We start from the raw sequence: 26,867 nt of genomic DNA, 5'->3' as shown, positions 1-26,867 counted from the left end.
ACCTCTAGATTTCAAGAAAATCAATCGTCAGTAAAAACAGCAATGACGTCATTGGATTGCTATGGTAACTCCGATCTCCATAAAATACACCGCACCCGAAACTTTGGTCTATCCCTAGCAAAAGTGTGGATATCAATCTCCTACATTATGTTTTAATGCATTGTGATTTACACACGTATTTTAAGTTGGAAGGTGTCACTATTGAAAAATCCAATCGGGCCACTTTAAGTTATTCGACCACTGCAACCGTCCCTCAGGTGAAAGATTTCCTTTCTACCAACTGACAAAGATGATATGTATAGTATCAAATTTCAGGTTTCGAAAACTTTCCACGGTGATCCGCCGCAATAGTCTTGGGCATTGGCCTCTTGAAAATTTAAGAGTTTTAAACCTGAGCCACTTCGCTTAAAATTTTGAACACTTTGACGTAAGAAAGAAAATATACACACTATCCAGGTCCTTCCTTCAGCGCGGTATCATGTGTACATTTAATGATATAGGCAGCCATTACATCAATTTAAAACAGCAAAATGCCTTTCTGTGCCTTGAAAGACATTCTTTCTTTACTTTTATGAATCAATTTTACACATGTCTAAAAGATTTTACAATTTTTTCCTGTTACTCAGTTTCTTGTTACTTTGTTTCTCTGTTTAGTAACACCCCAAGAATGGCCAAAGCTCACAATGACAGTTTCATTTACCATGTCACCATATAAACAGGGTGTAAATTTCCTTTCCTTTCTAGCACCACTTGAGGTGCAATACACGTGAATACATGGTCTGTGATTCCATGCTTATCTTATCAGTTAGGTATGATTTGAAAATAAGGTTGACCCCTAGGTAATGAACTCTCTCGGAATCTTGTTTTCGAGATAACGCCATCCAATTAAGCAAGTAGCCTACGACGGCTTCAAGAAGTGTTTTTCCTTGAACCATTAACCAACAAAATCATAATTGATAAGCCACTTACACTACAGAATAAGAAGTAATAAAGAAAAAGGCAAAAACAAGACTGCAAAAGGTATTGCATATGTGGACAGCAATGTTTTTTTATGACCTTGTGTTTGCCAATGGCATAAAAAGAAAGACTACTATAGTAATACAATTGCTAGTAGTCCCCTTCTGAATCTCTTCAACCCACTTCTGGCTTTGAACAAGGGCTAAACCTCACAATGATGGAAGTTTCATTTACCATGTTACCATATTAACAGAGTGTATATCTCCTTTTCTTTCTAGCACTGCTTGAGGTGCAATACAGGTGTATAAATAGTCTGCGATTCCATGCTTATCTCACTTGCAAATGACGTTGACCTATAGGTTAAAGACTTACTTCATTGCTAGGGGTGTAATACAGGTGTATACATGGTCTGCGATTCCATGCTTATCTCATTACTTAGGTATGACTTGCAAAGAAAATTGACCTCTAAGTAAAACACATACCTCTGATTTCTCTCAATCTTTCTACCGAGGCAATCAATTCTTTTCCGGCTTCCATCACATCAAGACGAGCTTCTGATTTCCCTAACGAACAAAATCGTAATTGATAAGCCATCTAAATCACAGAAGAGTCTTGCACCAGCAGTCCAACTTTTAATTGCTTTAATTCTAGAAAATCATAGTTTGGATTGGCTAAGGTCTTTTGACTCGGTCGCCATGGTTTAGTTGCAATTTCTTCTTTCCTCACTTTTCTAGTTGTCATCGTAAGTTGATGTCTGTTCTGAGGTGGCTAAATCGAATTTGTAAGCAACAATACCGTTCAACTTTGAGTGACTAGAGCAGCACCACAATTAATCCAACAGAAAATCGAACATTACTGGTGTGCTAGAGAAAGATGAAAGTATCAAATGGGGTACACTTAACCAGGATCTGAGTTACCATAGCAACAAAATGACACCATGCCCCATTTTACATAACACGGAATAACTTGCCACCAGGGATAATTTTGACAGTACGCAGTCGGGATCTCAGACTTGACATAGTTGTCTTAACAATGGCAAAATTTAACAAAAAAAAAATCCATGAAAGCGTTTTCGAGAAAATTACGACTGAAGTTTCAAGGCGTCAAAATACAACAAAACAAAGCCGTTTTAAATGTAATTGTAAACTATGTCCACAAGACTTGACTAAATGGTATTCTGGTCTTAAATGAATCTTATAACATCTAATTACCCCGAGTGAAAATCTCAGAGAAATTGCTCTGCTTGAATTTCAGAAACATTGCCTTGAATATCAACTAGTGTGGGGTGTTATTTTGCTTTCTATCAAAAATTGCCCCTAAAATTACTAATCTGGGAGACTTGGTCCTTGATGGGATAAATTCATATTCAACGTAATCCCGGAGTTTCAAATTAATTGAAATATTTTAAGGCTACTATTTTTCAGTGTCTCCTCAGGAAAATATTGCGCTGATTTTCACTCATGTTGTTTCTTGTCTGCATTATAATGTTCTTTTGTCTCGAATCCCCATGCTATTGTACATTTCTGTATATCACGAATTCATAAAACGTGCAATTGCTTTCCGCCACTTTTCCAAAGCATGCTAAAATATCCCATGCTAGCTCTACAATAGCAATAAATTATACGTCTAGTTTATGTTTATATTAAACATAAACAAGATATCAGGCGTAGTGATTTTCCACTTACACTCACAACTCATACATGTTTTAGCATGCTACGGGACAATCGCCGGAAAGCAATTGCGCGCTTTATGCATTCATGATATACAGAAATGTACAATAGCATGGTGATTCAAGACAAAAGAACATTATAATAAAGACAACAACCAACATGAGTGAAAATCAGCGCAATATTTTCCTGGGTTGATGCTGAAAATAGCAGCCTTAAAATGTTTCATTTAATTTGAAACTCCTGGATTGTGCTGAATATGAATTTATCTCATTGAGGGCTGAGTTTAAAAGAAATTCATCAAGAACATTTTTTTAATATTTTCCTCAGTGTAAAAACATAGCCAAGTTTTCACAAAAAAGCAAAATAGCCACCTTATTCAAGTTCATATTTTTCGAAATCAAATGAAGCGATTTTGTTCCACTTTGCAGGAAATGTGGTTCATGTGTATAAAAATAACGTGCTCCAAATGCGCTTTCCGTGAGCCCGGCAAACATATACTGGAACGACTCGATTAGATTTGTTTCATGTTAACAGTCGAAAACTTCAGCAAAAGTTTTCTCATAATCACTCACATAGAATTTCTTTAAACTCGCTACACATTAGGCACACTATCTAAACTACAAGTACAGTAGATAGTTTAGAAAGAAAACCTCTAGATTTCAAGAAAATCAATCGTCAGTAAAAACAGCAATGACGTCATTGGATTGCTATGGTAACTCCGATCTCCATAAAATACACCGCACCCGAAACTTTGGTCTATCCCTAGCAAAAGTGTGGCTATCAATCTCCTACATTATGTTTTAATGCATTGTGATTTAAACACGTATTTTAAGTTGGAAGGTGTCACTATTGAAAAATCCAATGGGGCCACTTTAAGTTATTCGACCACTGCAACCGCCGTCAGGTGAAAGATTTCCTTTCTACCAACTGACAAAGATGATATGTATAGTATCAAATTTCAGGTTTCGAAAACTTTCCACGGTGATCCGCCGCAATAGTTTTCGGCATTGGCCTCTTGAAAATTTAAAAGTGTTAAACCTTAGCCACTTTGCTTAAAATTTTGAACATTTTGTCGTCAGAAAGAAAAATATACACACTATCCAGGTCTTCCTTCAGCGCGGTATCATGTGTATATTTAATGATATAGGCAGCCATTACATCAATTTAAAACAGCAAAATGCCTTTCTGTGCCTTGAAAGAAATTCTTTCTTTACTTTTTATCTGTTTCAATCAATTTTACACATGTCTAAAAGATTTTACAATTTTTTCCTGTTATTCAGTTTCTTGTTACTTTGTTTCTCTGTTTAGTAACACCCCAAGAATGGCCAAAGCTCACAATGACAGTTTCATTTACCATGTTACCATATAAACAGGGTGTAAATTTCCTTTCCTTTCTAGCACCACTTGAGGTGCAATACACGTGAATACATGGTCTGTGATTCCATGCTTATCTTATCAGTTAGGTATGATTTGAAAGTAAGGTTATCCCCTAAGTAATGAAGTCTCTTGGAATCTTGTTCTCGAGATAACGGCATCCAATTAAGCAAGTAGCCTACTACGGCGTCGAGAAGTGTTTTTCCTTGAACCATTAACCAACAAAATCATAATTGATAAGCCACTTACACTACAGAATAAGAAGTAATAAAGAAAAAGGCAAAAACAAGACTGCAAAAGGTATTGCATATGTGGACAGCAATGTTTTTTTATGACCTTGTGTTTGCCAATGGCATAAAAAGAAAGACTACTATAGTAATACAATTGCTAGTAATCCCCTTCTGAATCTCTTCAACCCACTTCTGGCTTTGAACAAGGGCTAAACCTCACAATGATGGAAGTTTCATTTACCATGTTACCATATTAACAGAGTGTATATCTCCTTTTCTTTCTAGCACTGCTTGAGGTGCAATACAGGTGTATAAATAGTCTGCGATTCCATGCTTATCTCACTTGCAAATAAAGTTGACCTATAGGTTAAAGACTTACTTCATTGCTAGGGGTGTAATACAGGTGTATACACGGTCTGTGATTCCATGCTTATCTCATTACTTAGGTATCACTTGCAAAGAAAATTGACCTCTAAGTAACAAACATACCTCTGATTTCTCTCAATCTCTCTACCGAGGCAATCAATTCTCTTCTGGCTTCCATCACATCAAGACGAGCTTCTGATTTCCCTAACGAACAGAATCGTAATTGATAAGCCATTTAAATCACAGAAGAGTCTTGCACCAGCAGTCCAACTTTTAATTGTTTTAATTCTAGAAAATCATAGTTTGGATTGGCTAAGGTCTTTTGACTCGGTCGCCATGGTTTAGTTGCAATTTCTTCTTTCTTCACTTTTCTAGCTGTCATCGTAAGTTGATGTCTGCTCTGAGATGGCTAAATCGAATTTGTGAGTAAAAATACCGTTCAACTTTGAGTGACTAGAGCAGCACCACAATTAATCCAACAGAAAATCGAACATTACTGGTGTGCTAGAGAAAGATGAAAGTCTCAAATGGGGTACACTTAACCAGGATCTGAGTTACCATAGCAACAAAATGACGCCATGCCCCATTTTACATAACACGGAATAACTTGCCACCAGGGATAATTTTGACAGTACGCAGTCGGGATCTCAGACTTGACATAGTTGTCATAACAATGGCAAAATTTAACAAAAAAAATCCATCAAAGCGTTTTCGAGAAAATTACGACTGAAGTTTCAAGGTGTCAAAATACAACAAAACAAAGCCGTTTTAAATGTAATTTTAAACTATGTCCACAAGACTTGACTAAATGGTATTCTGGTCTTAAATGAATCTTATAACATCTAATTACCCCGAGTGAAAATCTCAGACAAATTGCTCTGCTTGACTTTCAGAAACATTGCCTTGAATATCAACTAGTGTGGGGTGTTATTTTGCTTTCTATCAACAATTGGCCCTAAAATTACTAATCTGGGAGACTTGGTCCTTGATGGGATAAATTCATATTCAACGTAATCCCGGAGTTTCAAATTAATTGAAACATTTAAAGGCTACTATTTTTCAGTGTCTCCTCAGGAAAATATTGCACTGATTTTCACTCATGTTGTTTCTTGTCTGCATTATAATGTTCTTTTGTCTCGAGTCACCATGCTATTGTACATTTCTGTATATTACGAATTCATAAAACGTGCAATTGCTTTCCGGCGCTTTTCCAAAGCATGCTAAAATATCCCATGCTACCTCTACAATAGCAATAAAATATACGTCTTGTTTAGGTTTATGTTAAACATAAACAAGATATCAGGCATAGTGATTTTCCACTTGCACTCACCACTAATACATGTTTTACCATGCTAGGGGACAATCGCCGCAAAGCAATTGTGCGCTTTATGAATTCAAGATATACAGAAATGTACAATAGCATGGTGATTTAAGACAAAAGAACATTATAATAAAGACAACAACCAACATGAGTGAAAATCAGCGCAATATTTTCCTGGGTTGATGCTGAAAATAGCAGCCTTAAAATGTTTCATTTAATTTGAAACTCCTGGATTGTGCTGAATATGAATTTATCTCATTGAGGGCTGAGTTTAAAAGAAATTCATCAAGAACATTTTTTTAATATTTGCCTCAGTGTAAAAACATAGCCAAGTTTTCACAAAAAAGCAAAATAGCCACCTTATTCAAGTTCATATTTTTCGAAATCAAATGAAGCGATTTTGTTCCACTTTGCAGGAAATGTGGCTCATGTGTATAAAAATAACGTGCGCCAAATGCGCTTTCCGTGAGCCCGGCAAACATATACTGGAACGACTCGATTAGATTTGTTTCATGTTAACAGTCGAAAACTTCAGCAAAAGTTTTCTCATAATCACTCACATAGAATTTCTTTAAACTCGCTACACATTAGGCACACTATCTAAACTACAAGTACAGTAGACAGTTTAGAAAGAAAACCTCTAGATTTCAAGAAAATCAATCGTCAGTAAAAACAGCAATGACGTCATTGGATTGCTATGGTAACTGCGATCTCGATAAATTACACCGCACCCGAAACTTTGGTCTATCCCTAGCAAAAGTGTGGATATCAATCTCCTACATTATGTTTTAATGCATTGTGATTTACACACGTATTTTAAGTTGGAAGGTGTCACTATTGAAAAATCCAATCGGGCCACTTTAAGTTATTCGACCACTGCAACCGTCCGTCAGGTGAAAGATTTCCTTTCTACCAACTGACAAAGATGATATGTATAGCATCAAATTTCAGGTTTCGAAAACTTTCCACGGTGATCAGCCGATATAGTCTTGGGCATTGGCCTCTTTAAAATTTAAGAGTTTTAGACCTTAGCCACTTTGCCTATAATTTTGAACACTTTGACGTAAGAAAGAAAAATATACACACTATCCAGGTCCTTCCTTCAGCGCAGTATCATGTGTACATTTAATGATATAGGCAGCCATTACATCAATTTAAAACAGCAAAATGCCTTTCTGTGCCTTGAAAGAAATTCTTTCTTTACTTTTTATCTGTTTCAATCAATTTTACACATGTCTGAAAGATTTTACAATATTTTCCTGTTACTCAGTTTCTTGTTACTTTGTTTCTCTGTTTAGTAACACCCCGTGAATGGCCAAAGCTCACAATGACAGTTTCATTTACCATGTTAGCATATAAACAGGGTGTAAATTTCCTTGAAGCGATAATTGATGTATCAATATCGGAAAGTGTCAAAAATGTTCATGAAAACACAGACGTTTCGGTTATCTGACCCTTCTTCAGTGTTAAAAAACCGTTAAAAAACCGTTAAAATACGCAGTAGATTTGTAACTACGTTAGATGGGCGCGCGCACGTAGAAAAATTGCGCATGCATTGTTTAAATGTAGCTGAAGTTTATGTTTAGTCCATGCGGCTGCACCGTTTCTAGCCGAAAAATCAGCCTCATCTCCTGTTGTTTTCACTGGATGTTGGTGCCTCTACACAAACGCATACCACGCACCTGGACATCTGTGATACTGTGGCCCGTAGAGTTGAAATGTTGGGCCACAGGAAATCCAGGAGTGTTCTTGCGTATGCTTCGCAAATGCTCACCAAATCGACTTCTGAGGCTTCGACCGGTTTCACCGATGTAGAGATGGGAGCATCTGCGACAGGATGTGCAATACACGAGATTTTCCGACATACATGTAAAATGTTCTCGGATGGTAAAGGTGCATTTAGGACCTGGTATCACAGTGAGAGGATTGATGTACTCACAGGTGTTGCAACGAGAGCGTTGACATGCACATGATCCAGGCTGCTCAGTCGAGGAGTTGTTGGTGGAGCGTACCAGCATGTTTCGTAGGTTGAGGTCGCGTTTGTATGCCACAAAAGGTGCTCGTGGGAAGATGTCACGCGTTTGCAGATCCGTTGATAGAATGCAAAAGTTCTGAATTAGATACCGTTTAATTTGGGTGTTAAAGGGGTGGTATGTGAGGACCACAGGCACTCTATCAACTGTTCTTTCACCACGTTCGGACCCGCTCAGAGCGTCTGGACGACGGATGGTTGTTACCCTACGCAGATCATGCTCGAGGGAAGTACACAGATGACCACGCTGTGTAAAAAATGTAGTCATGTCCTGAGATTTAACCAGGAAGTCATCGTCGTCGGAGCAAAGTCGACGCAGGCAGAGGAACTGGCTGTAAGGGATAGCACGCTTGCAGTGGTCAGGATGAAAAGAAGAGAAATGGAGGTAGTTGTGAGAATCTGTTTCCTTGTAGAAGACAAAGGTTTGAATCTTATCATCAGAAATGCGTAGGTTGATGTCCAGGAAGGGTAGTTCCGTGTCAGTAATACTGGATGTGAATTGAAGTCAATGAAGGCTTCGAGTTCCTCTCTCCGGCATGACGCTGCTCCAACAATGTCATCGATGTACCTTTTGTGCAGCTGAGGTATCAATCCGGTGTACTGCTCGCGAATTTGTTGTTCTACATGTCCAACGAACAAGCAGGCATAGTTTGGCCCCATTTCGCTACCCATTGCAACTCCACCAAGTTGACGATAGTATTCGTTGTTGAAAGAGGATGAGTTTAAGGTTAGAACCAGCTCGGCTAGTCTTGTGAGGGTGGACGTTGAAGGTTCTTTGACATCGCGCTTGTCAAGGAAGTAGGCCAGCGCTTGCAGTCCAGAGTTGTTAGGAATAACCGTGTACAGTGATTTGACGTCCATAGTAAAGAGAAAGTGATGATCTGGTGAAGCGGTGTCGAATCTGAACGAATCGAAAATGTGGAGTGCATGCTTAGTGTCCTTAACATAGGTTGGGAGACTTTTTACAAACGGAGCCAAAACTTCATCAAGATAGGCAGAAATGTTCTCCGTAGGACAACTGCAAGCAGACACTATCGGCCGTCCGGGGTTGTTGGGTTTATGTATCTTCGGTAGAAGATAACATCAAGATGTGCGCAGTGTGGTGACGACGAGGTTCTTAGCTGAGGGTGGTAGTGCAAACGCGTGACATCTTCCCACAAGCACCTTTTGTGGCATACAAACGCGACCTCAACCTACGAAACATGCTGGTACGCTCCACCAACAACTCCTCGACTGAGCAGCCTGGGTCATGTGCATGTCAACGCTCTCGTTGCAACACCTGTGAGTACATCAATCCTCTCACTGTGATACCAGGTCCTAAATGTACCTTTACCATCCAAGAACATTGTACATGTATGTCGGAAAATCTCGCGTATTGCATATCCTCTCGCAGATGCTCCCATCTCTACATCAGTGAAACCGGTCGAAGCCTCAGAAGTCGATTTGGTGAGCATTTGCGAAGCATACGCAACACTCCTGGATTTCCTGTGGCCCAACATTTCAACTCTACGGGCCACAGTATCACAGATGTCCAGGTGCGTGGTATGCGTTTGTGTAGAGGCACCAACATCCAGTGAAAACAACAGGAGATGAGGCTGATTTTTCGGCTAGAAACAGTGCAGCCGCATGGACTAAACATAAACTTCAGCTACATTTAAACAATGCATGCGCAATTTTTCTACGTGCGCGCGCCCATCTAACGTAGTTACAAATCTACTGCGTATTTTAACGGTTTTTTAACGGTTTTTTAACGGTTTTTTAACACTGAAGAAGGGTCATATACCCGAAACGTCTCTGTTTTCATGAACATTTTTGACACTTTCCGATATTGATACATCCAGTATCGCTTCAATCTTTTTTAACCAAGTGTCACGCATCAGCAGCGACTTCTTAGTCTACCAATATACTTTTATTTGAAAATTTCCTTTCCTTTCTAGCACCACTTGAGGTGCAATACACGTGAATACATGGTCTGTGATTCCATGCTTATCTTATCACTTAGGTATGATTTGAAAATAAGGTTGACCCCTAGGTAATGAACTCTCTTGGAATCTTGTTTTCGACATAACGACATCCAATTAAGCAAGTGACCAACGACGGCTTCAAGAAGTGTTTTTCCTTGAACCATTAACCAACCAAATGATAATTGATAAGCCACTTACACTACAGAATAAGAAGTAATAAAGAAAAAGGCAAAAACAAGACTGCAAAAGGTATTACATATGTGGACAGCAATGTTTTCGTATGACCTTGTGTTTGCCAATGGCATAAAAAGAAAGACTACTATAGTAATAAAATTGCTAGTAATCCCCTTCTGAATCTCTTCAACCTACTTCTGGCTTTGAACAAGGGCTAAAGCTCACAATAATGAAAGTTTCATTTACCATGTTACCATATTAACAGAGTGTATATCTCCTTTTCTTTCTAGCACTGCTTGAGGTGCAATACAGGTGTATAAATGGTCTGCGATTCCATGCTTATCTCACTTGCAAATAAAGTTGACCTATAGGTTAAAAACTTACTTCATTGCTAGGGGTGTAATACAGGTGTATACATGGTCTGTGATTACATGCTTATCTCATTAGTTACGTATCAATGGGACAGAAAATTGACCTCTAAGTAACAAACATACCTCTCATTTCTCTGCATCTTCCTAGCGAGGCAATCACTTCTTTTCTGGCTTCCATCAACTCAAGACGAGCTTCTGATTTCCCTAACAAACAGAATCGTAATTGATAAGCCATTTAAATCACAGAAGAGTCTTGCACCAGCAGTCCAACTTTTAATTGCTTTAATTCTAGAAAATCATAGTTTGGATTGGCTAAGGTCTTTTGACTCGGTCGCCATGGCTTAGTTGCAATTTCTTCTTTCTTCACTTTTCTAGTTGATGTCTGCTCTGAGGTGGCTAAATCGAATTTGTGAGTAACAATAACGTTCAACTTTGAGTGACTAGAGCAGCACCACAATTAATCCAACAGAAAATCGAACATTACTGGTGTGCTAGAGAAAGATGAAAGTCTCAAATGGGGTACACTTAACCAGGATCTGAGTTACCATAGCAACAAAATGACACCATGCCCCATTTTACATAACACGGAATAACTTGCCACCAGGGATAATTTTGACAGTACGCAGTCGGGATCTCAGACTTGACATAGTTGTCATAACAATGGCAAAATTTAACAAACAAAAAATCCATGAAAGCGTTTTCGAGAAAATTACGACTGAAGTTTCAAGGTGTCAAAATACAACAAAACAAAGCCGTTTTAAATGTAATTGTAAACTATGTCCACAAGACTTGACTAAATGGTATTCTGGTCTTAAATGAATCTTATAACATCCAATTACCCCGAGTGAAAATCTCAGAGAAATTGCTCTGCTTGACTTTCAGAAACATTGCCTTGAATATCAACTAGTGTGGGGTGTTATTTTGCTTTCTATCAACCATTGCCCCTAAAATTACTAAACTGGGAGACTTGGTCCTTGATGGGATAAATTCATATTCAACGTAATCCCGGAGTTTCAAATTAATTGAAACATTTTAAGGCTACTATTTTTCAGTGTCTCCTCAGGAAAATATTGCGCTGATTTTCATTCATGTTGTTTCCTGTCTGCATTATAATGTTCTTTTGTCTCGAATCCCCATGCTATTGTACATTTCTGTATATCACGAATTCATAAAACGTGCAATTGCTTTCCGCCACTTTTCCAAAGCATGCTAAAATATCCCATGCTAGCTCTACAATAGCAATAAAAAATACGTCTTGTTTACATTTATGTTAAACATAAACAAGATATCAGGCATAGTGATTTTCCACTTGCACTCACAACTCATACATGTTTTAGCATGCTACGGGACAATCGCCGGAAAGCAATTGTCCGCTTTATCAATTCATGATATACAGAAATGTACAATAGCATGGTGATTCAAGACAAAAGAACATTATAATAAAGACAATAACCAACATGAGTGAAAATCAGCGCAATATTTTCCTGGGTTGATGCTGAAAAATAGCAGTCTTAAAATGTTTCATTTAATTTGAAACTGCTGGATTGTGCTGAATATGAATTTATCTCATTGAGGGCTGAGTTTAAAAGAAATTCATCAAGAACATTTTTTTAATATTTGCCTCAGTGTAAAAACATAGCCAAGTTTTCACAAAAAAGCAAAATAGCCACCTTATTCAAGTTCATATTTTTCGAAATCAAATGAAGCGATTTTGTTCCACTTTGCAGGAAATGTGGTTCATGTGTATAAAAATAACGTGCTCCAAATGCGCTTTCCGTGAGCCCGGCAAACATATACTGGAACGACTCGATTAGATTTGTTTCATGTTAACAGTCGAAAACTTCAGCAAAAGTTTTCTCATAATCACTCACATAGAATTTCTTTAAACTCGCTACACATTAGGCACACTATCTAAACTACAAGTACAGTAGATAGTTTAGAAAGAAAACCTCTAGATTTCAAGAAAATCAATCGTCAGTAAAAACAGCAATGACGTCATTGGATTGCTATGGTAACTCCGATCTCCATAAAATACACCGCACCCGAAACTTTGGTCTATCCCTAGCAAAAGTGTGGCTATCAATCTCCTACATTATGTTTTAATGCATTGTGATTTAAACACGTATTTTAAGTTGGAAGGTGTCACTATTGAAAAATCCAATGGGGCCACTTTAAGTTATTCGACCACTGCAACCGCCGTCAGGTGAAAGATTTCCTTTCTACCAACTGACAAAGATGATATGTATAGTATCAAATTTCAGGTTTCGAAAACTTTCCACGGTGATCCGCCGCAATAGTTTTCGGCATTGGCCTCTTGAAAATTTAAAAGTGTTAAACCTTAGCCACTTTGCTTAAAATTTTGAACATTTTGTCGTCAGAAAGAAAAATATACACACTATCCAGGTCTTCCTTCAGCGCGGTATCATGTGTATATTTAATGATATAGGCAGCCATTACATCAATTTAAAACAGCAAAATGCCTTTCTGTGCCTTGAAAGAAATTCTTTCTTTACTTTTTATCTGTTTCAATCAATTTTACACATGTCTAAAAGATTTTACAATTTTTTCCTGTTATTCAGTTTCTTGTTACTTTGTTTCTCTGTTTAGTAACACCCCAAGAATGGCCAAAGCTCACAATGACAGTTTCATTTACCATGTTACCATATAAACAGGGTGTAAATTTCCTTTCCTTTCTAGCACCACTTGAGGTGCAATACACGTGAATACATGGTCTGTGATTCCATGCTTATCTTATCAGTTAGGTATGATTTGAAAGTAAGGTTATCCCCTAAGTAATGAAGTCTCTTGGAATCTTGTTCTCGAGATAACGGCATCCAATTAAGCAAGTAGCCTACTACGGCGTCGAGAAGTGTTTTTCCTTGAACCATTAACCAACAAAATCATAATTGATAAGCCACTTACACTACAGAATAAGAAGTAATAAAGAAAAAGGCAAAAACAAGACTGCAAAAGGTATTGCATATGTGGACAGCAATGTTTTTTTATGACCTTGTGTTTGCCAATGGCATAAAAAGAAAGACTACTATAGTAATACAATTGCTAGTAATCCCCTTCTGAATCTCTTCAACCCACTTCTGGCTTTGAACAAGGGCTAAACCTCACAATGATGGAAGTTTCATTTACCATGTTACCATATTAACAGAGTGTATATCTCCTTTTCTTTCTAGCACTGCTTGAGGTGCAATACAGGTGTATAAATAGTCTGCGATTCCATGCTTATCTCACTTGCAAATAAAGTTGACCTATAGGTTAAAGACTTACTTCATTGCTAGGGGTGTAATACAGGTGTATACACGGTCTGTGATTCCATGCTTATCTCATTACTTAGGTATCACTTGCAAAGAAAATTGACCTCTAAGTAACAAACATACCTCTGATTTCTCTCAATCTCTCTACCGAGGCAATCAATTCTCTTCTGGCTTCCATCACATCAAGACGAGCTTCTGATTTCCCTAACGAACAGAATCGTAATTGATAAGCCATTTAAATCACAGAAGAGTCTTGCACCAGCAGTCCAACTTTTAATTGTTTTAATTCTAGAAAATCATAGTTTGGATTGGCTAAGGTCTTTTGACTCGGTCGCCATGGTTTAGTTGCAATTTCTTCTTTCTTCACTTTTCTAGCTGTCATCGTAAGTTGATGTCTCCTCTGAGGTGGCTAAATCGAATTTGTGAGTAAAAATACCGTTCAACTTTGAGTGACTAGAGCAGCACCACAATTAATCCAACAGAAAATCGAACATTACTGGTGTGCTAGAGAAAGATGAAAGTCTCAAATGGGGTACACTTAACCAGGATCTGAGTTACCATAGCAACAAAATGACGCCATGCCCCATTTTACATAACACGGAATAACTTGCCACCAGGGATAATTTTGACAGTACGCAGTCGGGATTTCAGACTTGACATAGTTGTCATAACAATGGCAAAATTTAACAAAAAAAAATCCATGAAAGCGTTTTCGAGAAAATTACGACTGAAGTTTCAAGGTGTCAAAATACAACAAAACAAAGCCGTTTTAAATGTAATTGTAAACTATGTCCACAAGACTTGACTAAATGGTATTCTGGTCTTAAATGAATCTTATAACATCTAATTACCCCGAGTGAAAATCTCAGAGAAATTGCTCTGCTTGACTTTCAGAAACATTGCCTTGAATATCAACTAGTGTGGGGTGTTATTTTGCTTTCTATCAACCATTGCCCCTAAAATTACTAATCTGGGAGACTTGGTCCTTGATGGGATAAATTCATATTCAACGTAATCCCGGAGTTTCAAATTAATTGAAACATTTAAAGGCTACTATTTTTCAGTGTCTCCTCAGGAAAATATTGCACTGATTTTCACTCATGTTGTTTCTTGTCTGCATTATAATGTTCTTTTGTCTCGAGTCACCATGCTATTGTACATTTTTGTATATTACGAATTCATAAAACGTGCAATTGCTTTCCGGCGCTTTTCCAAAGCATGCTAAAATATCCCATGCTAGCTCTACAATAGCAATAAAATATACGTCTTGTTTAGGTTTATGTTAAACATAAACAAGATATCAGGCATAGTGATTTTCCACTTGCACTCACCACTAATACATGTTTTACCATGCTAGGGGACAATCGCCGCAAAGCAATTGTGCGCTTTATGAATTCAAGATATACAGAAATGTACAATAGCATGGTGATTTAAGACAAAAGAACATTATAATAAAGACAACAACCAACATGAGTGAAAATCAGCGCAATATTTTCCTGGGTTGATGCAAAAAATAGCAGCCTTAAAATGTTTCATTTAATTTGAAACTCCTGGATTGTGCTGAATATGAATTTATCTCATTGAGGGCTGAGTTTAAAAGAAATTCATCAAGAACATTTTTTTAATATTTGCCTCAGTGTAAAAACATAGCCAAGTTTTCACAAAAAAGCAAAATAGCCACCTTATTCAAGTTCATATTTTTCGAAATCAAATGAAGCGATTTTGTTCCACTTTGCAGGAAATGTGGCTCATGTGTATAAAAATAACGTGCGCCAAATGCGCTTTCCGTGAGCCCGGCAAACATATACTGGAACGACTCGATTAGATTTGTTTCATGTTAACAGTCGAAAACTTCAGCAAAAATTTTCTCATAATCACTCACATAGAATTTCTTTAAACTCGCTACACATTAGGCACACTATCTAAACTACAAGTACAGTAGACAGTTTAGAAAGAAAACCTCTAGATTTCAAGAAAATCAATCGTCAGTAAAAACAGCAATGACGTCATTGGATTGCTATGGTAACTGCGATCTCGATAAATTACACCGCACCCGAAACTTTGGTCTATCCCTAGCAAAAGTGTGGATATCAATCTCCTACATTATGTTTTAATGCATTGTGATTTACACACGTATTTTAAGTTGGAAGGTGTCACTATTGAAAAATCCAATCGGGCCACTTTAAGTTATTCGACCACTGCAACCGTCCGTCAGGTGAAAGATTTCCTTTCTACCAACTGACAAAGATGATATGTATAGCATCAAATTTCAGGTTTCGAAAACTTTCCACGGTGATCAGCCGATATAGTCTTGGGCATTGGCCTCTTTAAAATTTAAGAGTTTTAGACCTTAGCCACTTTGCCTATAATTTTGAACACTTTGACGTAAGAAAGAAAAATATACACACTATCCAGGTCCTTCCTTCAGCGCAGTATCATGTGTACATTTAATGATATAGGCAGCCATTACATCAATTTAAAACAGCAAAATGCCTTTCTGTGCCTTGAAAGAAATTCTTTCTTTACTTTTTATCTGTTTCAATCAATTTTACACATGTGTAAAAGATTTTACAATATTTTCCTGTTACTCAGTCTCTTGTTACTTTGTTTCTCTGTTTAGTAACACCCCGTGAATGGCCAAAGCTCACAATGACAGTTTCATTTACCATGTTAGCATATAAACAGGGAGTAAATTTCCTTGAAGCGATAATTGATGTATGAATATCGGAAAGTGTCGAAACTTCAGTGTTAAAAAACCGTTAAAAAACCGTTAAAATACGCAGTAGATTTGTAACTACATCTTCCCACGAGCACCTTTTGTGGCATACAAACGCGACCTCAACCTACGAAACATGCTGGTACGCTCCACCAACAACTCCTCGACTGAGCAGCCTGGATCATGTGCATGTCAACGCTCTCGTTGCAACACCTGTGAGTACATCAATCCTCTCACTGTGATACCAGGTCCTAAATGCACCTTTACCATCCGAGAACATTTTACATGTATGTCGGAAAATCTCGTGTATTGCACATCCTGTCGCAGATGCTCCCATCTCTACATCGGTGAAACCGGTCGAAGCCTCAGAAGTCGATTTGGTGAGCATTTGCGAAGCATACGCAAGAACACTCCTGGATTTCCTGTGGCCCAACATTTCAACTCTACGGGCCACAGTATCACAGATGTCCAGGTGCGTGGTATGCGTTTGTGTAGAGGCACCAACATCCCGCGAAAACAACAGGAGATGAGGCTGATTTTTCGGCTAGAAACGGTGCAGCCGCATGGACTAAACATAAACTTCAGCTACATTTAAACAATGCATGCGCAATTTTTCTACGTGCGCGCGCCCATCTAACGTAGTTACAAATCTACTGCGTATTTTAACGGTTTTTTAACGGTTTTTTAACACTGAAGAAGGGTCATATACCCGAAACGTCTCTGTTTTCATGAACATTTTTGACACTTTCCGATATTGATACATCCAGTATCGCTTCAATCTTTTTTAACCAAGTGTCACGCATCAGCAGCGACTTCTTAGTCTACCAATATACTTTTATTTGAAAATTTCCTTTCCTTTCTAGCACCACTTGAGGTGCAATACACGTGAATACATGGTCTGTGATTCCATGCTTATCTTATCACTTAGGTATGATTTGAAAATAAGGTTGACCCCTAGGTAATGAACTCTCTTGGAATCTTGTTTTCGACATAACGACATCCAATTAAGCAAGTGACCAACGACGGCTTCAAGAAGTGTTTTTCCTTGAACCATTAACCAACCAAATGATAATTGATAAGCCACTTACACTACAGAATAAGAAGTAATAAAGAAAAAGGCAAAAACAAGACTGCAAAAGGTATTGCATATGTGGACAGCAATGTTTTCGTATGACCTTGTGTTTGCCAATGGCATAAAAAGAAAGACTACTATAGTAATAAAATTGCTAGTAATCCCCTTCTGAATCTCTTCAACCTACTTCTGGCTTTGAACAAGGGCTAAAGCTCACAATAATGAAAGTTTCATTTACCATGTTACCATATTAACAGAGTGTATATCTCCTTTTCTTTCTAGCACTGCTTGAGGTGCAATACAGGTGTATAAATGGTCTGCGATTCCATGCTTATCTCACTTGCAAATAAAGTTGACCTATAGGTTAAAAACTTACTTCATTGCTAGGGGTGTAATACAGGTGTATACATGGTCTGTGATTACATGCTTATCTCATTAGTTACGTATCAATGGGACAGAAAATTGACCTCTAAGTAACAAACATACCTCTCATTTCTCTGCATCTTCCTAGCGAGGCAATCACTTCTTTTCTGGCTTCCATCAACTCAAGACAAGCTTCTGATTTCCCTAACAAACAGAATCGTAATTGATAAGCCATTTAAATCACAGAAGAGTCTTGCACCAGCAGTCCAACTTTTAATTGCTTTAATTCTAGAAAATCATAGTTTGGATTGGCTAAGGTCTTTTGACTCGGTCGCCATGGCTTAGTTGCAATTTCTTCTTTCTTCACTTTTCTAGTTGATGTCTGCTCTGAGGTGGCTAAATCGAATTTGTGAGTAACAATAACGTTCAACTTTGAGTGACTAGAGCAGCACCACAATTAATCCAACAGAAAATCGAACATTACTGGTGTGCTAGAGAAAGATGAAAGTCTCAAATGGGGTACACTTAACCAGGATCTGAGTTACCATAGCAACAAAATGACACCATGCCCCATTTTACATAACACGGAATAACTTGCCACCAGGGATAATTTGACAGTACGCAGTCGGGATCTCAGACTTGACATAGTTGTCATAACAATGGCAAAATTTAACAAACAAAAAATCCATGAAAGCGTTTTCGAGAAAATTACGACTGAAGTTTCAAGGTGTCAAAATACAACAAAACAAAGCCGTTTTAAATGTAATTGTAAACTATGTCCACAAGACTTGACTAAATGGTATTCTGGTCTTAAATGAATCTTATAACATCCAATTACCCCGAGTGAAAATCTCAGAGAAATTGCTCTGCTTGACTTTCAGAAACATTGCCTTGAATATCAACTAGTGTGGGGTGTTATTTTGCTTTCTATCAACCATTGCCCCTAAAATTACTAATCTGGGAGACTTGGTCCTTGATGGGATAAATTCATATTCAACGTAATCCCGGAGTTTCAAATTAATTGAAACATTTTAAGGCTACTATTTTTCAGTGTCTTCTCAGGAAAATATTGCGCTGATTTTCATTCATGTTGTTTCCTGGCTGCATTATAATGTTCTTTTGTCTCGAATCCCCATGCTATTGTACATTTCTGTATATCACGAATTCATAAAACGTGCAATTGCTTTCCGCCACTTTTCCAAAGCATGCTAAAATATCCCATGCTAGCTCTACAATAGCAATAAAAAATACGTCTTGTTTACATTTATGTTAAACATAAACAAGATATCAGGCATAGTGATTTTCCACTTGCACTCACAACTCATACATGTTTTAGCATGCTACGGGACAATCGCCGGAAAGCAATTGTCCGCTTTATCAATTCATGATATACAGAAATGTACAATAGCATGGTGATTCAAGACAAAAGAACATTATAATAAAGACAATAACCAACATGAGTGAAAATCAGCGCAATATTTTCCTGGGTTGATGCTGAAAAATAGCAGTCTTAAAATGTTTCATTTAATTTGAAACTGCTGGATTGTGCTGAATATGAATTTATCTCATTGAGGGCTGAGTTTAAAAGAAATTCATCAAGAACATTTTTTAATATTTGCCTCAGTGTAAAAACATAGCCAAGTTTTCACAAAAAAGCAAAATAGCCACCTTATTCAAGTTCATATTTTTCGAAATCAAATGAAGCGATTTTGTTCCACTTTGCAGGAAATGTGGCTCATGTGTATAAAAATAACGTGCGCCAAATGCGCTTTCCGTGAGCCCGGCAAACATATACTGGAACGACTCGATTAGATTTGTTTCATGTTAACAGTCGAAAACTTCAGCAAAAGTTTTCTCATAATCACTCTCAGAGAATTTGTTTAAACTCGCTACACATCAGGCACACTATCTAAACTACAAGTACAGTAGACAGTTTAGAAAGAAAACCTCTAGATTTCAAGAAAATCAATCGAGAGTAAAAACAGTAATGACGTCATTGGATTGCTATGGTAACTGCGATCTCGATAAATTACACCGCACCCGAAACTTTGGTCTATCCCTAGCAAAAGTGTGGATATCAATCTCCTGCATTATGTTTTAATGCATTGTGATTTACACACGTATTTTAAGTTGGAAGGTGTCACTATTGAAAAATCCAGTCGGGCCACTTTAAGTTATTCGACCACTGCAACCGTCCGTCAGGTGAAAGATTTCCTTTCTACCAACTGACAAAGATGATATGTATAGTATCAAATTTCAGGTTTCGAAAACTTTCCACGGTGATCCGCCGATATAGTCTTGGGCATTGGCCTCCCTAAAATTTAAGAGTTTTAAACCTTAGCCACTTTGCCTATAATTTTGAACACTTTGAGGTAAGAAAGAAAAATATACACACTATCCAGGTCCTTCCTTCAGCGCGGTATCATGTGTACATTTAATGATATAGGCAGCCATTACATCAATTTTAAAAAACAGCAAAATGCCTTTCTGTGCCTTGAAAGAAATTCTTTCTTTACTTTTTATCTGTTTCAATCAATTTTACACATGTGTAAAAGATTTTACAATATTTTCCTGTTACTCAGTTTCTTGTTACTTTGTTTCTCTGTTTAGTAACACCCCAAGAATGGCCAAAGCTCACAATGACAGTTTCATTTACCATGTTACCATATAAACAGGGTGTAAATTTCCTTTCCTTTCTAGCACCACTTGAGGTGCAATACACGTGAATACATGGTCTGTGATTCCATGCTTATCTTATCAGTTAGGTATGATTTGAAAATAAGGTTGACCCGTAGGTAATGAATTCTCTCGCACTCTTGTTTTCGAAATAACGCCATCCAATTAAGCAAGTGGCCAACGACGGCTTCAAGAAGTGTTTTTCTTTGAACCATTAACCAACAAAATCATAATTGATAAGCCACTTACACTACAGAATAAGAAGTAATAAAGAAAAAGGCAAAAACAAGACTGCAAAAGGCATTGCATATGTGGACAGCAATGTTTTCTTATGACCTTGTGTTTGCCAATGGCATAAAAAGAAAGACTACTATAGTAATACAATTGCTAGTAATCCCCTTCTGAATCTCTTCAACCTACTTCTGGCTTTAAAGAAGGGCTAAACCTCACAATGATGGAAGTTTCATTTACCATGTTACCATATTAACAGAGTGTATATCTCCTTTTCTTTCTAGCACTGCTTGAGGTGCAATACAGGTGTATAAATGGTCTGCGATTCCATGCTTATCTCACTTGCAAATAAAGTTGACCTATACGTTAAAAACTTACTTCATTGCTAGGGGTGTAATACAGGTGTATACATGGTCTGTGATTCCATGCTTATCTCATTAGTTAGGTATCACTTGGAAAGAAAATTGACCTCTACGTAGCAAACATACCTATGATTTCTCTGCATCTTTCTTGGGAGGAAATCATTTCTTTTCTGGCTTCCATGACATCAAGACAACCGTTTGATATCCCTAACAAAGAAAATCGTAATTGATAAGCCATTTAAATCACAGAAGAGTCTTGGACCGGCAGTCCAACTTTTAATTGTTTTAATTCTAGTAAATCATAGTTTGGATTGGCTAAGTTCTTTTGACTCGGTCGCCATGGCTTAGTTGCAATTTCTTCTTTCTTCACTTTTCTCATTATCATCATAAGTTGATGTCTCCTCTGAACAAGGAATTAAGGTGGCTCGATCAGAGTAACGATACTATCCACCTTTGAGTGACTAGAGCAGCACCATAATCAATCCAACAGAAAATCGAACATTACTGGTGTGCTAGAGAAAGATGAAAGTCTCAAATGGGGTACACTTAACCAGGATCTGAGTTACCATAGCAACAAAATGACGCCATGCCCCATTTTACATGAGACCAAATAACTTGCCACCAGGGATAATTTTGAAATTACGAAGTCGGGATCTTAGACTTGACATAGTTGTCTTAACAATGGCAAAATTTTAAAAAAAATCCATGAAAGCGTTTTCGAGAAAATTACGACTGAAGTTTCAAGGTGTCAAAATAGAACAAAACTTAGGTGTTTTAAATGTTATTGCAAACTATATCCACAAGACTTGACTAAATGGTATTCTGGTCTTAAATGAATCTTATAACATGTAATTACCTCGAGTGAAAAAATCAGAGAAATCACTCCTCTTGACTTTCAGAAAGATTGACTTGAACATCAACTACTACACGCTTTATGAATTCATGATATACAGAAATGTACAATAGCATGGTGATTCGAGAGAAAAGAACATTGTAATGTCAAAGACAACAAACAACATGAGTGAAAATCAGCGCAATATTTTCCTGAGTTGAGGCTGAAAAATATCAGCCTTTAAATGTTTCAAATAATTTGAAACTCCGGGATGACGTTGAATATGAATTTATCTCATTGAGGGCCGAGTTTAAAAGAAATTTATCACGAACTTTTTTAATATTCGCCTCGGTGTAAAACATAGCCAAGTTTTGACCAAAAAGCAAAATAGCCACCTTATTCAAGTTCATATTTTTCGAAATCAAATGAAGTGATTTTGTTCCACTTTTCAGGAAATGTGGTTCATGTGTATAAAAAATAACATGTGCTCCAAATGCGCTTTCCGTAAGCCCGGCAAACATATGCTAGAGCGACTCGATTAGATTTGTTTCATGCTAACAGTAGAAAACTTCAGGAAAAGATTTCTCACAATCGCTCTCATAGAATTTGTTAAAACTCGCTACACATCAGGCACACTATCTAAACTACAAGTACAGTAGACAGTTAAGAAAGAAAACCTCTAGATTTCAAGAAAATTGAGTGTGAATAAAAAGAGCAATGACGTCATTGCGTTGCCATGGTAACTCCGATCTCGATAAAATACACCGCACCCGAAACTTTGGTCTATCCCTAGCAAGAGTGTGAATATCAATCTCCTGTATTATGTTTTAGTGTGTTGTGATTTATATTTAAATTTGGAATAATCAAGGTGTCACAATCCAACGATTAGATTGAGATTGCCGGTTTGAACGAAGTATTTTTTTTAAAAATTTGTTAACACGTCTAGTCGTTGCTTTGATTGGCTTGTCATAACAATGCTCTGTCGGCGGCCTGGACAAAAATCTTTCCAGGGGACCGTGGAGCAAAGTACCTGGCTTGTCGAGAACTGTGCCCCCCCCTTCCCCTGGTCAGGTTCAATTTGTTAGCCCAGCATTCCGCTCGGGTTTCGAATGTGTCCGTGGTTGGTCCCGGCAGCATGATCACTGATTCCGGATGGTTAGCTTTCTTCGATTCCGAGCTTTGTATCGTGCACTGTGGAGATGAATTTGGCTTGGAATTTAACTGAAAGGGAGTGCTTAACCCTGTACTATGATTCTGCGGAGGAATTGGGGTGGCTGGCGGGATTTCAGTGTCTTTTTTTCGCTTCGAGCGGGGGTCAGTCCACAATCGAGTGTCGTAAAATGTAATAGTAGATGTTGGCAGTAACTGTGTCACATTTCGCGCGCTGAACGTTCGCATAAAGATTTAAAAAAAATAATAACTCCTCGCATTGTGAGCTTGGGCTGCCTGTGGTGTCACTATTGAAAAATCTAACTGGGCCACTTTAAGTTATTCGACCACTGCAACCGTCAGGTGATAGATTTCTTTTCCACCAACTGACAAAGACGATATGCATAGTATCAAATTTCAGGTTTCGAAAACTTTCCACGGTGGTCTGCCGCAATAGTCTTGGGCATTAGCCTGTTCAAAATTTAAGAATTTTAGACCTGATTTGCATATAATTTTGAACACTTTGCTGTAAGAAAGAAAAATATACACACTATCCAGGTCCTTCCTTCAGCGTGGTATCATGTGTACATGGAATGATATAGGCAGCCGTTACATGAATTTAAAACAGCGAAATGCCTTTCTGTGCTTTGAAAGACATTCTTTCTTTACTTTTTATCTGTTTTAATCAATTTTACACATGTTTAAAAGATTTTACAATTTTTTTACCATTAGTCGGTTTCTTGTTACTTCGTTATGCTGTTTAGTAACACCCCAAGAATGGCCAAACCTCACAATGACAGAAGTTTCACTCACCATGTTACCATATAAACAGGGTGTAAATTTCCTTTCCTTTCTGGCACCACTTCAGGTGCAATACAGGTGTGTACATGGTCTGTGATTCTATGCTTATCTCATTAGTTAGGTATCACTTGCAAATAAAGTTGACCTTTTAGGTAATAAACTTACATAATTGATATTGCATAGCTTCAATATGTGTTGAGGCGATGATCTCCTAACCAATAGAATTATAATTGATTAGCCATTTACACAACAAAACAAGACGCTGTGAGGATAAAACAAAAGAGCAAGGAGGAAAACTTCAAAAATGCATTCCATGTTTGCACAGGAATAGAAACCTTAAGCAATGACGATGGCGACGTCACGGACAATGACGCCTAGTCACAAAGGGATTGTAATTTACCTTTCAGATAACGTAGTTGGCAGTAAACACTTACACTTTCAATCTGATTGAGACCATGTTGATCAGTTTTAAAACTGGCACATTCATACTCATTTTCATTCATGTCATCTTCACTGCTGTGTGACTCCACCTCTCCAGAGTCTAGCTGTTTGTGCTCATTTGCACCATTTTCAGCCTTGATAGAAGGAATGACTTCAAGTTGGTTTCCAACAAGGTGCAAAGGGAACAAAGACAAATCATCGTTTTCCACTGGATGATTGTCTTCATTTACCTTCTTCAAACTCCTGTAAGCTGTCAATGAGGATGAAAAACAGTTAAAAAATGAACACTGCCATAGTAGTGTCATATGGTTTGTTCAAATCTGCTAGCAGGTTCACTGTAATCAATTCAAGATAAGATGGATCAAGACAAGGAAATGGAGGCGATGTTGAAATCAATTTTGGATGAAAGCATTAAACACCTCCCCCTTAAAATTTTCAAAAAAGTTAAGCAACCGTATTGAGTTTTCATGAGTTTTCATCTGGCACTAACTAGTGACTTATTTATTACTATATTACAGGGAAAATTATATGATACAAATTGCAAGTCAACCATATAATTACTCCAAACATACTTATTGTATCTTGATTATGGTCTTCATGTTCTGTATCAGACAATTCACTGTGAGATGGTGATGAACAAGCTGACATTTCATCATCTGCTAAGTAGTCACTTCCATCATGATCACTTTGAAGACTTGAAGGTTGACAATTCTTCAACATCTGTGCATCATCAGTGCCTGCAGTGGCCAATCACACCAGAAATATTACAACCAAACACCTTAATTCATGAGAATTTTGTGAGAAAGAGAGAGTGCGGCTGGTCTGACAACACCAACAAGAATGTCAGTAAAGTTCTGGCCCCAGTTGTTCAAAGGGTGGATAATGCTATCTACCAGATAAATCATTATCCTGTGAATGGTGTAGTTTGTTTTACCAACACTTATTCACTGGATAGCGAGTTATCTGGTGGATAGCATTATCCACCTTGCGAACCACTGGTCCCAACACGTTTTATCAAAAGTGAAGCCTTGGAGCCGATGGCTCATAGCTGCAGGAGCTTATCCTGGTTTCTGTAGCATGAAGCGGCTTGGAGTATTTCTACTCCCCCTGGACGGGATGCTAGTCCATCGCAGGTCACTCCCCCGCAATTTGTTAGGTTTCCCCAACAATTCGCCGCTACTCATTTATACTCCTGGGTGGAGAGAGGCACTGTGAGAGTTAAGTGTCTTGCCCAAGAACACAACACAGTGTCCCGGCCAGGGCTCGAGCCTGGACCACTCACTCCAGGGACGAGCACACTAACCATGAGGCCACTGTATAATTTCACAGTTTAACCCAGAGATGTGGACTGCTCAAGGGGTCTCACTACATTGCTGTAGGGAGATCGATAATGTCATTGTTTTTGTCTCTAATATTTTGAAAGTTTCTAGTAACAAAGATGCTGCAGGTAAACAGGCCCTGCTTGGAGGTACTGAACCTGACATTGAAAATTTCTGGAAGCTTAAGCTGTTAAAGTCGTCAACCAATTACCGGTCTGGTCTGGTCTCAGAAGTGAAACCATGTAAAAAATGGTTAGCAGCCACACATGAAACCGAAAATGGCAAAAGCTTACAAGGCAGACTCTGCTCCTTATCTACAGCATGCTTCAGTTCCAACCAATCAATGTTTTCAGTCCCTGTATCATTGCTGCTTTCTTTTGAAAACCTGCACATTGAGACAGAGTGAAAGCACTCAGGTTAGTATGCCAACATTGTTTAGTTTGCAGCAGACACTTCCTGTACATTTTGTTTGGAGGTAAGACAGAGAAGTATTCAAAATTACCTAACTTAAATTTATGTTGCCTTAGAAAACTGACTTTGCTACATTTGGATGGAACAAATATCATCAAAAAGTGCCAAGGGGAAACAGCTAATCATTTTAGAATTCCCAATTGTCCCAATATACTTTTCAGGTCTAAATAATCTGACTGAATCTTTACCTGGTGTTAAAGTCTTGAAGGTAATCAGCCAAGGTTGTATGTCCATTGGCTCTGGCAACATCCTCTGGTAATGTAGCACTGTCCTTGTAATTGGAAAATACTATTTTTCCAGCAGAAGTACTGAAGATAGTTTTGACAAATTCAAAACCACCAATTTGCGCTGCCTTGTACACAAGTACCTTTAAAACCTTAACAGACCAGGCACCTTTATTCTCACTTGAGCTCATCGAACCTATAGAAAGAGATCCATACCAGAGGCATTTAATTCTATGTACATACCGATAATTGTAATAATCAATTTAACTGTTATATTTTCAGCATATTTACAGCTCAATTAGAGCTATTTTTTGCTTAGTCCACAAGTTTTGCACATTGAAATAGCTGGTGCCCTAATCAGAGTTTTCAGATTTGCCTGTCCTCTGTTCCTAAAATGAGTTGAGTAAAATTACACTTGGAAATATGAATATAAAATTGCATATTACAAAGCAAACCACGTACTGCAATGAGATACTAGTTTC

At 37.8% G+C, this 26,867-nt stretch overlaps 1 protein-coding gene across 24 annotated transcripts in view; it reads right to left on the bottom strand.

Annotated features, from left to right (window-relative positions):
* Nucleotides 1–26,867, bottom strand: part of LOC145460421 (uncharacterized) — an 83,070-nt gene that overhangs the window by 31,353 nt on the left and 24,850 nt on the right. For 8 of the 24 annotated variants that reach the window (XM_081445207.1, XM_081445218.1, XM_081445223.1 and 5 more), the window contains exons 12-22: nucleotides 26,350–26,581; nucleotides 25,984–26,075; nucleotides 24,944–25,108; nucleotides 24,365–24,621; nucleotides 24,096–24,141; nucleotides 21,275–21,355; nucleotides 18,003–18,083; nucleotides 13,852–13,932; nucleotides 10,583–10,663; nucleotides 4,721–4,801; nucleotides 1,440–1,520 (exon numbers count right to left, since the gene is read on the bottom strand). In XM_081445207.1, the coding sequence (XP_081301333.1) occupies nucleotides 1,440–1,520; nucleotides 4,721–4,801; nucleotides 10,583–10,663; nucleotides 13,852–13,932; nucleotides 18,003–18,083; nucleotides 21,275–21,355; nucleotides 24,096–24,141; nucleotides 24,365–24,621; nucleotides 24,944–25,108; nucleotides 25,984–26,075; nucleotides 26,350–26,581 (1,278 nt within the window). The remainder of the gene's footprint in view (nucleotides 1–1,439; nucleotides 1,521–4,720; nucleotides 4,802–10,582; nucleotides 10,664–13,851; nucleotides 13,933–18,002; nucleotides 18,084–21,274; nucleotides 21,356–24,095; nucleotides 24,142–24,364; nucleotides 24,622–24,943; nucleotides 25,109–25,983; nucleotides 26,076–26,349; nucleotides 26,582–26,867) is intronic. The other 16 variants (XM_081445220.1, XM_081445224.1, XM_081445229.1 and 13 more) reach the window with 12 other exon arrangements.

The sequence above is a fragment of the Orbicella franksi genome, chromosome 11 (genome assembly GCF_964199315.1).
Source record: "Orbicella franksi chromosome 11, jaOrbFran1.1, whole genome shotgun sequence".
Taxonomy (NCBI): Eukaryota; Metazoa; Cnidaria; class Anthozoa; order Scleractinia; family Merulinidae; genus Orbicella; species Orbicella franksi.
The sequence above is the reverse complement of the archived record's forward strand: the minus strand, read 5'-3'. Positions and strand labels throughout refer to the sequence as shown.